Source organism: Phaethon lepturus, unplaced genomic scaffold (genome assembly GCF_000687285.1).
Source record: "Phaethon lepturus isolate BGI_N335 unplaced genomic scaffold, ASM68728v1 scaffold46782, whole genome shotgun sequence".
NCBI lineage: Eukaryota > Metazoa > Chordata > Aves > Phaethontiformes > Phaethontidae > Phaethon > Phaethon lepturus.
In genome coordinates, this window is record NW_010522123.1 from 32,939 (window position 1) to 46,784 (window position 13,846).

General features: G+C 36.0%; 1 protein-coding gene across 1 annotated transcript; it reads left to right on the forward strand.

Moving 5' to 3' along the window:
* Positions 1-8,778: 8,778 nt before the first annotated feature.
* On the forward strand, positions 8,779-12,784 carry IAPP (islet amyloid polypeptide). The gene is made up of 4 exons (XM_010281718.1): positions 8,779-9,087; positions 9,503-9,599; positions 9,746-9,880; positions 12,405-12,784. Exons 2-4 carry the CDS (start codon positions 9,520-9,522, stop codon positions 12,595-12,597), a joined length of 408 nt encoding a protein of 135 aa, XP_010280020.1. The 5' UTR covers positions 8,779-9,087; positions 9,503-9,519; the 3' UTR covers positions 12,598-12,784.
* The last annotated feature ends 1,062 nt before the right edge of the window (positions 12,785-13,846 follow it).

Below are 13,846 nucleotides of genomic sequence, written 5' to 3' on the forward strand. Positions count from 1 at the left end.
GTAATTCTGTTTCCACCTTTGATTTCCTTTAACTAAAATCTGATAAAGTCTTATTTCCCACTATGATATTTTGAGAGTTTTCTTGCATTTTATATTTTCTCCACTTATCCATTGCTACTTTTGAAAATTTAAAAAATCCTCTGACAAAATAAGAAGAAAATATAAAGACAGTGGCCCGAGTTCTGCCACATAGAACCTTAGCTAACCAATAAAGAAGAGAACAAAAGCACATATCAAATTCCCTGTGCATTCTCTTAGCCAAGTCTCGTGATTAGGTGTTTGCAGTCAGACTTCCATAGCTAACTTTTACTGAAGTTAAGATGCTTTTAATGCAAAAGCAAAGGTAATGCTCTAATGACACAGACTTCTCTCCTACACAGAGCATGGCTTAGTCATATAGGGAGGGCTGTTCCACATCGTATGGGTAGAGGAGAGAAGTCACTTTACAGCTGAATGAATGCTCCATTGCTGTTGACATACACTGTTGAACAACTGTCATCTTGGTGGGCAGTATTCTCTTCCCTCATCACCTTTAGCTGTTTTTTTAAAGGAAGCAAAGATGGCAGCATGGAGTCAAGGCAGCTTTATACTCAGCCATTTGCTACCTCTGACTATTGCTTTTTCATTGTACTGTCTTCTGTGAACACAAAGCAGAACTTCAACTCTGCCATCGACTCTGTGCATCCCCCTTAACTCATCATCATCTCAAGTTTTTCCACTATAACACAGGAACAATAAATAGTCATTTATAGCAAGCATTCAGATCCATGCGTCAGAGGTAATATTGTCTATGTTCAAAATGTTAATTATTTTCATAACTATATACTTATTTAAACTAGTGATACTGTCATAGTAGTTTCTCTCTTAAGAAAGCAGTTTAGCACATTGATTTCTACTTGTATGGATTTGCAGGCTTTGCTTTTGTTTTAGCAAAACAGGTTCATGTCTTCCAGCCTTGTGGAAAACTTTACAAAGACAAAAAATTCTTCATTCTTCGTAAAATTTGCCACAAGTCGGGAAGACATTGTTACACAAGCTTCCATTTTTAAATGTTAGAAAACATGAATGTTCCAATTGTCAAAATAGCTTTTCAGAATAAATTACTATGTAAAAAAAAACACTATATACTTTTGGGCAGTACCTCCTTTTTAAAGTACAAAGGGATTTGTTGTGTGCTCAGGTCGTCAGCTTTCCACTAACAAGGCATATTGTCTCATGAACATACCTCAAGAAAAGTTAAAGGAAAAAAATGTACTGTAGGTTGACTGGCAGTTCAAAGGCTTCAAAGTCTCGCTGGATTCTTTTCCTCTAAAAAAGTGACATTAACTATGATTCATCAATCAGTGGTTTATGTAATCTGATAGCATTTCACTTTCACTATCCATCAAGTCCCCAAGTTTTTTGGTGTGTGATAATATGCTTTGTCTGCAGAGATATCATCAGGCTAGGTACGAGTTACTAGAAAATGCTTAAAGGTGATACTCCTGGCTTTTCTAGGTACACTTTACATAGGGACCTCAATCCTAAAAGGTATGAAACATCCATATGGAAGCTCCAGGAACATGGGCGAACTTCTGGGAATCAGGCATATATCTATGCATCTACCTGTGAGCACGGCTTTCTAACTACAAACACCTCATTTTTAAAACATGAGAAATTTTCATAGGTTCCCCCAAAACAGGCATCTTTGCTCAGAAAGGTTTAAGTTGCATGAAATATACGTCCTCTTTTGACAACAGAAATTAAAGAACTAACTTCAAGTAACAGTGTACATTTAAAACTTTCTAATAAAAAAATCTCACCTCTATGGTGACAATTTTTATGGTGCTTTTAACAGTAGTTTATTCAACTGCTACAGATTATTATGAGTATTATAAAAGGCAACAGGATGATATATGACCTAGGGCAGTGGGCTGTAATGATCCGTAACACCATGGAGAAGACTCTGACTGTTTATGACAACTGCTTATAAAATAATTTAAGACAGTGTTAACCCTTCATTGACATGAAATTATATGAAATGTTATGTTGATGTGAAATTAGATATGACATTGCCAATATTCTTCATTTTTTAACACAGTAACAATAAATATCAACAGTGTGGAAATGCAATAGTTCTGTAAAATTAAACTTACTATTTACAGCCCATGGGAATGCATCAGGAAGGGGTACAGGGCCTCTGTAAGAGTAACAAAATCAAGCCTGCAGTCACTAGAATCATAGTCAAAAGCCAGAGGTCTACCCCTCTAGCTGGAAATGTGTAGGAATACTGTAAATCAAAGGGGAAAAAAAAAAATACAACCACCAATCTAGACAACAGTTTATGCAATAGAAAATACCCTGAACCCTAAAGCAGAGCTCAAGATAGCCATTGTAAATAAACACTCAACAACCACGGATTTTAAAGACCCTTGTCCTGAAGTTATGTGCTTCTCTTCTGCTCTGCACAAGGTTCTTTTCTGAATCACATGCTACGATAAGATGACTTTTCAGCTTTGTCCCATTGAAACTGTAGCATTCATTGGCAGAATATATGCTAATATGAAATTATTTTAATATGTTAATGACTGCAAGTTTCCAGAGCCTCAGATTTTTTTATCATACAATAATACAGTGCCTTCAATTTTCCACTGGGTATTTGGTTCAATGACAGTTTATTGCAAAAAACATGACCTTTTGAATCAGCCATGTCACATGTAGCTCCTAAAGTGTTTGTGAGAGCTCACATTTAAATACTGACTTTTCCATACTATTCATGTTTTCTGTTATCAGGGACAATCTCAGTCAAAAGTGAAGTTGTTGCTAAATGGATAGAAACAGCAATATTTGATGTAAAAGATACTACCATAACAGAGCAAAAATCCACTAAATTTTTCCACATACATATGCTGAAGTCCTCATCAATTTTTAATTACTTCTTAGAGTAGAGATACTATTTCATGTATTGATTTGTGCTCTCCATGCTTATCAAAATCTTTTCCCATCTCCAAGTAGAGTGAAAAGGTCAGGTCTTGCACTCACACACACAGTAAACCAAGCATAGAGTAAATGCACAGCTACTGCACTTCTCTTTGAAGAAAGGCTATCTTATTTTGCAGTCACATGTGCTGACATACCATAAATAAGTTGATTTATATTTCGTGGTACTGTCAACGTAAATCCTCCTACGTAAGCTAGTACACTGCATTTTTCCTTAGTGAAAAATTATTACTAACATGACTGATTCTTAGTTCAGCACAACTCTCCTTTTTAAACAGCAGAGAAAATGCCACTATTAATAGCAGAGCTGTCAAGACAGCATCATCTAAAAGACTCAGAGTGTTTCAAGACAAAGCCAGATTGTCATTCTCTTGCTGCAGTTTGCAGAGGGGGGAAAAAAAAAGTCTGATTATTGAAAGTGAGATAGTTTAAAAGAAAACTTAGTTAAAACTTATGCACTGGATCATGTAGGAAGGGCTGACATGATTCTGTGTAGATTTGTTTTGAAAACCAGCAATTTCTCTTACTGGTGAATGGTTCTATTTGCTCTGCATTTACTAGTGATTCACCTCCACTGAAATAAGTCTGGGGAGCATGGAGGGTGGTTCCTGGTCTCACTGTATCTTCTACAGATGTCTGTGCTCATTATAAGATGCTGGGGTAGGGAAGAAGGGGTGGAGAGTTCTCACAGTTACACTTACTAAGTCAGAAACATACCTAATTCTTTAATCTCTTTTTTCCCTTACAGAAGCATTCAGGAAGACCCCATTCTACACATTCAGTAGGAATATAGTCACTCTGGACTCTTCTGTAAGGAGAGACCTATGCAGTGAGCCAGGATGTGATTTACAATGCGCTGAATCTGTAAGGATGTACTCCAAGTAAGCGCCATAGCCTTCCTTTCAGCAAAATCATTTGTTCTTCTTTGAAGCACGCATATGAGTCCACATGTTATAGGACTCCATGTACTATTGTAGTAGTGGTATGTATACATTACAGCAATGTATTTGAAAGCTGAATACCTTTTTATAGATTAATTCTTATAGACAGTGACTTTAGACAATTATCATAGGAGGAAGCAATGCATGGCTCAGGTTACCAGAAAGGAAGAATAGTAGTACTATTTCGTATTATTACTTAGCTTTAGCACTGCCTAGAGACCCTGTAAGTGACATTGATAACCAAGGGAGAGTTCTGCTTTCAGTTGCAGAAGCAGACAGACTTCTGGAAGCAGGCTGCAGAAGAGACAGGGGAACAGAAAATCGAGAATTTAAACCTTCTGTTGTATTCAAAGGTAAATTGTTGGATGTTAGCCAGTAGAAGCTATGCAATTAAAACTCTATAAACTGTAAACAGGAATGGCATTAGGAACTGTAACTCATCAAGCATTGTGCTGTCAATTTTTACTTTTCTGATCTAACCATGGGGTTTATTCCTCTTGCTTGGGAGATTCTCAGCTGTAGGAACTGATTCAACACAAACTCTGATGAGCTTGTTCTTGGAGCAATCATTAGCAATAGCCCTTTGAGGCTACATCATTGTTCTGTCAATTGTGTGAGCTGAGTAGTATAACACATCATAATAGCTGGATTTAAGATATTGTTAACTATCCAAATAACTTATTTCCATTTGCTACTCAGCTCCATGGATGACCACCATTCATTTCTGAATCACGTTTTGTCCACTGGCAGACAAATTATTAACTTTGCTCCTATTACCTCTTCTGTTGCTTCTCCCATATTTCTTCCACAAGTTTAACATTGGTTTTGGGATCAACAAGATTCCAACAAGAGCAACAAGAAGAGCTCTGAGTTTTTACCAGTGCTGAAATGGCCCACACCAAATAGGAGTAACAATAAGTTGTGCTAGCAAAAGCATATTTAATAAAACAATATTTGAACAAAGCAGATAGCTTAAGTGCTAACAGTACAACTCCACACACCAGAAAGTACAAACATTGTAGTATTGTACTATTCATCAACATAGTACCAAGCAAGAAATACTGAGAAGAGAGTATTATAGCCAAAATTTTCAGACTTTGTCATCCAAATGTAAACATGTAGGGAACAACCCAGGTTCCTAATCATAGGTGTCTAGTGTAATTTTGAACTCACTCTGATGTTCCCCCTAGTCTGCAGTTGCTATGACGGTGTCCTACTAGCCCAGTTCATGAATGTCAGTCCTGGATATCCTAGGACATTTAAAATGATAGCAGAAAACTATGTTTAGGCACCTGATTTACTCCTCTAATTTCAGATTTGGCCATTTGAACACAAGCCATTTAGACTTTTTCAGAGGTGCTGACACTGTCAATGAAACCTTTTCTTTATACTTTACTTTTGTTTTGAAGCTTGATTCAGACTTGAAGGAATCAAAGGCTAATAAAATTGTTATAAAAATGAAACGATTTTGTCAGATCACATGAAACATTGTGCTCAACTCATAACAGCTACAAGCAATGACACATGCACCATTCTGTTTCATTACTGGTAATACTTACACCAATGCATATTAATGCTGCTGTTAACGATTTCTGGTTTATTTGAAAAACTGAAATAAGCTCATTTCAGGTTAATGCTTAAAGCTTTTCCTTTTCTGTTTCGATACAACAGGAAAACTAAACTGAGTTGTTCATGCATTTCTAGTTCCTGGTAACTGAGCAACAATGTCATTTACTAGAGACATCTACCTTGCACAGCAGAACAGCATCTGGTAAAGTACATGCAACAGGTAATATGGCTTTTTGTCACTCTCGCAAATGGGAGAGAGACATCCATTACCAAAAGTCTTAATGTATGTTATTAACGTTATTAAGCAAATGTGGAACTCAGAAATTGAAAAGCAGCCATTAAAAGTGGGAAGCAGCTCTCCAGCAGGTGTCAAGAATAGCCTAAGAAAAAGGTAAATATGAGAAAAACAGGGAGACAACCTTAAATGTTAGGAACTGAGCACATAAGAGTTAAAGAACCCCTGATGGAATTCATTTCACATTCATTTAGACACCTGCAGTGTAAACACCTATATCTGAGCAAGTCACCCAAGGCTGTTTTTATAGTCAAAAAGGAGAAACAGGCACAAATCATCTGAGCTATTTTAGACTTCTTCATTAGGAACAGGGACTAGAATGGTCTCTCTATTCATCTCACATTTAGTCAGATAAATCCCACTCCCCAGTATATAAAAGCAGCAGACATTTGAGATAAGGTTGATTCCCTGTTCTGCTGCTGCCAGTACACTACAGTGCAAGATGATGAACATGCTCTACAACTCAAGACATTTATGTAGGTAGTTTCCAGAAGGAACCGGGTTATTGGCATACCATATCTTCTGTATTCTTTATGAACCTCAGCTCTGGTGTCCCCTAAGCCTCATACAGGCATAATACTTTAGACAAATCTTTTCATACAGACTTAAACACCAGTATAAATATGCAAAATTACCATGTAATCCATTACTCAGGATAGAATTGGTCATGGGTTTCTTTACTGAGAATACTTGATTTTTTCCTTAGGCTAATAACATTTGTTATGCACAGTAATAAAGGGTTTTTTCTAAGATTAAGGTTAAGGAACTTTGTCAGTGATAAAAATAACTTACCACTAAAAATAACTAAACACTTCACTGAATGGTACTAACTGCACAGTACTTAGTGCCAGGTTCTTGAAATTTGAGTTATGAATAGTTCTGCTGTCAGAGATTCAACAATTTCATATTCCATTCTTGTTTGTGTGGGAAAACACTACTCCTGCTCAAGATAACTTGTAACAGAAGCCATAATACCTTAATTTTGTAAACATTTCATTTGACTAATAGCTGGATAGACTTCTTGCCGACTCTGCCAAAATGCTATGCGACCCAGGAGGCAGGCAATGGTCCTGGGTCATCATGAGTCCAGTTTCATTTCTACATGCACTCAATAATCAGACTTTCTCTTCTTCCCTTAAAGCTCCCCAAGGTCACTTGCAGCACAGCTAGAACTAGGATTTGGACCAATATTTGTTTGAGAAGCCTGTTTCACTTTTCTTATGTCAACCCATAACTTGATTCAAGCTTAACAAAACGATTCACTTAGATGCCTTAAAACATACCAGATTCTGAATATTTAGTCCAATCTTTAAAATCTTAGATGCAAACTGCATGTGATCTACCCATTGCTTTTCAGAAGTTGAAAGAACACAAGCTTTCCTTTTCACAAGAGCCAAGCATACACGCCATTACTGAGTGTCAGTGGGGCCCAGATCTCTTCCCATCCTGGAAGAAGTGCACCAAGACATTTTCAAGTTCAATATTCATGCAGTGAATATTGGCTGGTGTCAGTAATGAGTGAGATTATTTGCATAATTGTTTTTTTAGCACAATTCAGTCTCTGTAAAATGGGTCTAACCATGCCTTCATTTCAGAGGAGTGAAATTGTTACCATGAAAATAACACCAGAATGTTATTTCATTGTGGTCCAATGCTACAGTGAAAATAATAACAGAAGACTCTTTGAAGACATGATGTTGCACGGAACACATTGTCATGGTGAAGATAAAACACCACCATACTTACTTCTCTTACACTGGGACTGTCCATCCAGGTGAGGATGACAGAAGCCTGGGGAAAAAGAAGTATATGACTGTATCACTAAAAACAGAGAACAAAATATCCAGAAGCAGCGTCCCTTTAAAAATAAAATTAAACCAAAAAAAAACCCAAACATTTTGCCACTTGCTAGCATCTTATTTGCAGACTAGCTGTTGTATCAGGTTAAAAGGCTACTATCCCAGCTAAATATTCCTTCTGTATTCAACTCAAGCAGCACAGATGCTTGAGGAGAGCCAACACCGGAACTTTTAGCCATCTCAGTGAAAATCTGGTGTTACAGACTAAACCGACAGAGAAGGAGGCTTCCAGTTAAGGCAGTGTACCTGGCATTGAAGCAGTTATGAATTAATTCATGTTCTGTGGGTATATGGAAGATGCATATGATAACTTCTCATCACAGAACTTTGCCTGAGCTTTTGTGCCAGCATCTTAACCTCCGTAAATAATTGAAAGACCTTTTTTCCAAAGGCATTTGGGCACCTAAAGGCAACTAATGAGACAGAAAAAAAGTAATTTGCCCAACTCCCACTGAAATCAGGAAAAATGGTTCTAATATGTATCCTTGGAAATCTGCAATCAAGTAATTTATTAATACTGGATTTAGTCTATTAAAAGCTGTGTATTTTTCCCTGAACCATACTCTGTGCACATTAGAGAAATAAATTTGCACAGGCAGCCTTTATTCTGGCATTTCCTAGTTTTTTAATTCTAGTCTTCACCTCCTAATATAAGACTATTAATTGACACAATTTTCATGCATAGCATAAAGAATCTACCAGTGTTAGTAAAACATAAGATTTTACATCAATAATGACAGAATCTTCATTCATATTTATACTTTACTGAAAAAAGTACATAATTTCTACCTTGTTACCCTGAATGATCCACTCTGTCAATTTAAATTATTTTCACTCTTTCTTTTCTTAGTCCTCATACAGCTTTTATCCCTTCAAACATTTTCTATGTATTGATCATTATTTACTTCTACAACAAACCTCCACAACTTTAACTATTCTATCTTCTCTAAGAAAGATACCTTTTTTTCTTATGTTTCGATTACTGGCAATCTGGTGTTTCATTTAGTCTGGCTTTCTTTGTAACTTTCATTACCTTATTTAGCCCTTGAAAACACCCACAGGGAATATTACCTCAGCATCTTATCAGAACTGTAAAATTGAGGCTACAGTTCTGATGTGCAATATGCTATTACAGTATCTTCACGAGGGCAACCTGCATATACCAGGTTAATATTTACTGATGTGCTAATGTAATAATGACCTATCTGCCTCTGCTCCTCTCTGGGGTATTTTCTGTCTGTAGGGATGGGAATTAATGACAGTCTCTCTGTGCTGCCTGATGTCAGAGCTGAGAAAGGTGTGAAGGGTATATAAGAGCCGTATTACTTGCCAGCAAGGAAGGGGGAAAAGGGATACTCCAGAGCCAGATGCAAGCGTGGAATTGTTGCTTGCATCCTTCTTGCTAACACAGGCGTGCTTCAGTTAGCTCCCTGACCACTAAAAGGTAAACAATTTCCCTTTTTTTCTTATTTAAGATGCAGTGCAACAGATGTGCTTTCAGGAAAGCACAATGTTTCTCATTATTAAAATTATTAAAACCAGCATTTTTCAGGAAAAGACAATGATAATTTCCAAGTAAATTGCACCTGGGACCAGAATTTGAGACTGGGACATGTCAAGAAATGCAAACTGGAGATAAGGGAAATGATTGAAACTACTAGATGGAAAATGAACATTTACTGTTGAGAGCTATCTGTCTGAAACTGCGTTGTGTCACTAAACTTAGGGGGATCATTTTTTTACTCTAGCCTGTGAAAAAGACTAGCCGCTGTTGATTTAGGACAGAATGGCCATCAGTAATAGGATATGCTGAAGAGTATTTGGGTTTGCTTTCAGTTTTGAATCATTATTCTTTTCAGAAAGTTTGGAAGCAAAGATGTGCAACCTAAAGCTGTCAGTTTTCTTCATCGCACTTTCTGTCACTCTGAGCTGTTTGGAAGCTACACCTATCAAGAAGTGAGTAACGAATAATCATATTTATTTCTTTTTAGGAGAAAAATTGTTCCGATTATTGCATGAATTGCATTTGCTTTCATATCTCAAATAATATGAGCAAAAATAGAGCTTTTCAATTTCACAGGTTATGTTATTGTTGTTTAAAGATTACTATCTGTGGCTGATGACCTATCTGGTGGTACTTCCAAGAGACAAGGATGGATATTGCCAGTAATGTCACAGAGTACGCTCTCAGGACTTAGTGAGGAAATGCCAGAACAACCAGCAGCAAAGACAAAAAGGTATTGATTTTCATTGTTTCTTCTAGTCCTATCAGTTAGGATTAAATTATGAAGTAAACTTCATGTGTTACTTGAGACTCTTTGTGCCTGTTGTTTATTCTCAAAAAGAGCTTAAAATACCCTTCTTGTAAATAGAGACATTCTGTAAGCATAAACATCAAAGAATTCAGGGCAGAAATTGAAATCCAGAGACAAATGTTGCAGTTCATTTAACCACTTTACAATTACAATGCTTTCATAAATGAAAAAGGCTACAAATATTACATATACCTTGAGAAGAAAGGTGTATTTTGAAAAGTTTTTCTTATTTAAGTTTGTCACATTTCCAAGCTTGAAGGGAAAAAAAAAAAATATACCCTTCTTAGTAACACTAATGCTCTGCTAGAATGGAATTATTTTATAACATAACTATTTCCTGTAAGTAAGTAGTATTTCATTACAGAGTTAAATATCAATTTAATCATGGAAACAAGGAAAAGAAGCAATTAGCTATGATAGAATTTAACTAGTCTGAAATACATTCATGTTTATAAAGCATAAATCCAATTTCAGGTAACTTTTTTATGAATAAAATAGCATTTCAAAAAGTATTTGCAATTTGTACTAAAAGATAAACAGCACTGAACTATTCTAACTCTTCCTCAGGCTTTTGAGTGAATTTCTTTTAAAGACTGTTAATTTCTTTTAAATTCTGTTACAGATAGATTCAGTAAATACACATGCCTGTATAGTTGCCTGTTCCTTTCTCTCTGAACTTATAAAAAAGAAGTCATTATTATATGACAATTTGTTTATCTTCCAAAATATTTTAATAATAGAGACTAAGTTCCCACATTTTTACAGCTATTACTTTAAAAAAAGACTAATAATTGTAATACTTAAACACAAGGTATCACCTTTATGAGTGTGGTATGCCTTATCTGCTTTTCTGGGTCCTCGGCTTACAACTTCTTACTGGGTGAACTGTCTCATTGAAACACATATTCAATCAAAGGCTACAGATAAGAGAGCTAACAGGTATAATGGGTTCAGTCAAGCTAGACATCAGCTAGAAATCTAGTAGCTTCCTGTGAGGACTGGAGTTTTAAACTTGGAGTGTCAGGGCCTGATTTTGTACCTTTAACGAAAAAGAGAATTCTGCCTCCACAAACAAAACAGGATTTCTATGAGAACCAGTTGCTGTTTGAGCCTCATGTGTTAAGGGCTTGATTAAATGCTTTTTAAAATCAATAGAAATACCCATGGAAACTTAAGAGAAGCTATACCAAGACCTATCCAACCATTTCCTTTGAATACAAATACGTATTTCAAATCTTAATTGCTTAGAAATTGCTACCTATTTGCTGATGAAGAACCAATACAATACAGACACTTCCTTCACAATTGCTATTCTGTTTGGATTCTTAGATTAATACAAATAACTCTAAAAGAATAGATGACATTTTAGATAACAGATTTAGTCAATCAATAGGAAAGTGTACTCAATGGTAATTGCTCAGAGTCTGAAACTTGGAATTTGTCACTCTTCACCGTAAATTTTTGCTGTAAACTGTTGTCTACCTCATGCCACATCAGCATGAAGAAACCCAAGAAGCAATCTTAGCAAGCAAGTATTTCTATCTGAAGGAACATAGTGGTCTAAGAATCAAGTTTGAAAACCCAAGCTCTCTCAAGCTAACTGCTGTACTGTAATTAAAAAAAAGTAAATAACTCTCATGCTACATAAGTTCTACACAGACTTCTGCAAGTGGTCTGTTGGTTCAGACCATAAAATGTTATTTTTAGATATGGATTCTTCCATGGACACTTTTTAAAGCCTCATCCAGCAAATTATTATCTCCTACCACAACAGCAATTTCAAGTTGCAGGTGTTTCAACAAAGATGTGGCTGCTTTTCATTAGTGAAGCAATCACTGCTTAGACAGAGAAAAATCTTAAGTGGTACTGAAGTCAGCAGAAGTTGGCAATGCCTGCCACGTCTCATGATATGTGGCGTAGTTGGGAGAAAGTCTCTGGGCTCCATCCACTTGATGTGGACTGGAAGATTACTGTTCATTTCAGTGAGAGCAGGATATGACTCTGTGGGAACAAAAGAACTAAATAAACGTAAGTGATTGTCATTATGTTAGTAATCCTCATGATATCAGCAAGAGCTCTAAATAGATTTAGAAGTTCAGCTTAAAGTTAAACATTTAGTCATTGTTTTCACTTACCATCTTAACTATACTAGCATTACAGGTTTTCTAGATGTCATAAACTGCTATGTGGAATATCAATAGAAAGGACGTATGACTGTTAAGGTCTTTGCATTTAAATAATCCCCATCATTAAAACTGATAATAGCATACAGCACAAGATTTTTTTTCAGGCACAAAGTAGGTGGTAGGAAGATTGTAATGTTCCTTTATTTGTGCACATATTAAAAGAACTCCCACAGTAGAACAGCTCAAATGCCTATTAGAAGTAGCACACTTGATATTGCTCATCATTTGACTTAATCTTGGTTCTTTTTGTTTTACCTTAGTAGTCACCACCTGGAGAAACGGAAATGCAACACCGCTACATGTGTGACGCAACGCTTGGCTGACTTTTTAGTTCGTTCCAGCAACAACATTGGAGCAGTTTATTCACCTACAAATGTGGGGTCCAACACATACGGAAAGAGGGACACAGTTGGGCTTTTAAGCAGAGAACCCCAAAACAATGCACAGCTTTAGCGTGTTAAACTGACTATGATATAGTTTTCATTGGGAGCTCAGTTTTTAATGTATCAATAACGTCTTGGTCATTTATTACTTGTACAGTCTTAACAGTGCCTTGGTTTTTGTCTGTGCATGTGTGTGGGTATGTGATTTGTGTTAGTCATTTCACTATGCATTTACAATAACATGCATAGGCTATTGTTTTAACTCCATTAAGAACTCCAGAAATCCGCTTGTCAAATTCCTTTTTGAAAAATTAAATATATATATCATAATAAATGGAAAAGTAATTGCAACAGGGTTTTTTATTATCATTATTATTAAAAGGATGAAAAAGATATCCATGATGTGTATGTCTTTATAGTCACAGTTCAGTAAGAGAAAAAAATCATCTTAACTAAGACCAACAAAAATCAGAATGCTAACAGAAGTTATGTCCTAATAAAAGTAAAACAGAAGAATCTTCTGGTTTTGAAACATTTACAGCATCTTGTTTTACACAATTGAAAGAGTAACTAGATGAGACAATATGGCTGTATTGTGCATATGATTATACCAGTTAACTGACTGGTCTCTTTCCACCCTACTGTGCATAAATCAAGTAGAAGTGGTCTTGGGGCACAGATTTCCGTACATACTGAGCATGAGATTTTAAGAATCAACAATTCTTACTTTAAGATGGTATCAGTAAAATGTAGGCATAATGAGCATAACTGCTTTTAAATATGAACACAAGAAAACCCAGTTAACAAGCTAGCAGAAAAACCTTGGGTATTCCTTTCCTTGAACTAAAGTAACAAAGGGAAGAGATGAAACCAATGAGCAGTTCAGGCATCAAAATTTATCATAGAAACAGGGTAAATTTGCCTGCTGGCATACTTACATTGCTACAAAAATCCAAGAAAAGTAGTTTAGCAATGGGCAGACCTTAATGGAAATTTGACAGGGTTATTTTCTCCTACCTCAGTCCTGTTTCAGTGCAGGCTTAATAAACGCATACTTGTTCCTTTAAATTGTTAAGCAAACTTTTACAGAGGTGACATCCTATATCACAGCAATGGTTTTTTCGGTCATCATTTTCTCAGTGAAGTGTTCACTATCATCTGAAAAACTTGACTGTTCAATTACGAAAAACATTCAGCGGAAGCCTAGTGAGGGAGAAGGAAATGAAATCTTAATTTGTCTCTGGTTAATTTATTTCAGTTATAAAGAATACCTCAAAAAATAAACATTTTTGCTAAATTTAATGTTAAATGGCACATTT

What these genes read in the sequence shown, in the direction of transcription:
- IAPP (XM_010281718.1), top strand. Translation starts at nt 9,520, where the DNA reads ATGTGCAACCTAAAGCTGTCAGTTTTCTTCATCGCACTTTCTGTCACT. An exon ending in GAAGCTACACCTATCAAGAA is followed by an intron (nt 9,600 to 9,745) that starts GTGAGTAACGAA and finishes TGTTGTTTAAAG; the next exon opens with ATTACTATCTGTGGCTGATG. An exon ending in CCAGCAGCAAAGACAAAAAG is followed by an intron (nt 9,881 to 12,404) that starts GTATTGATTTTC and finishes GTTTTACCTTAG; the next exon opens with TAGTCACCACCTGGAGAAAC.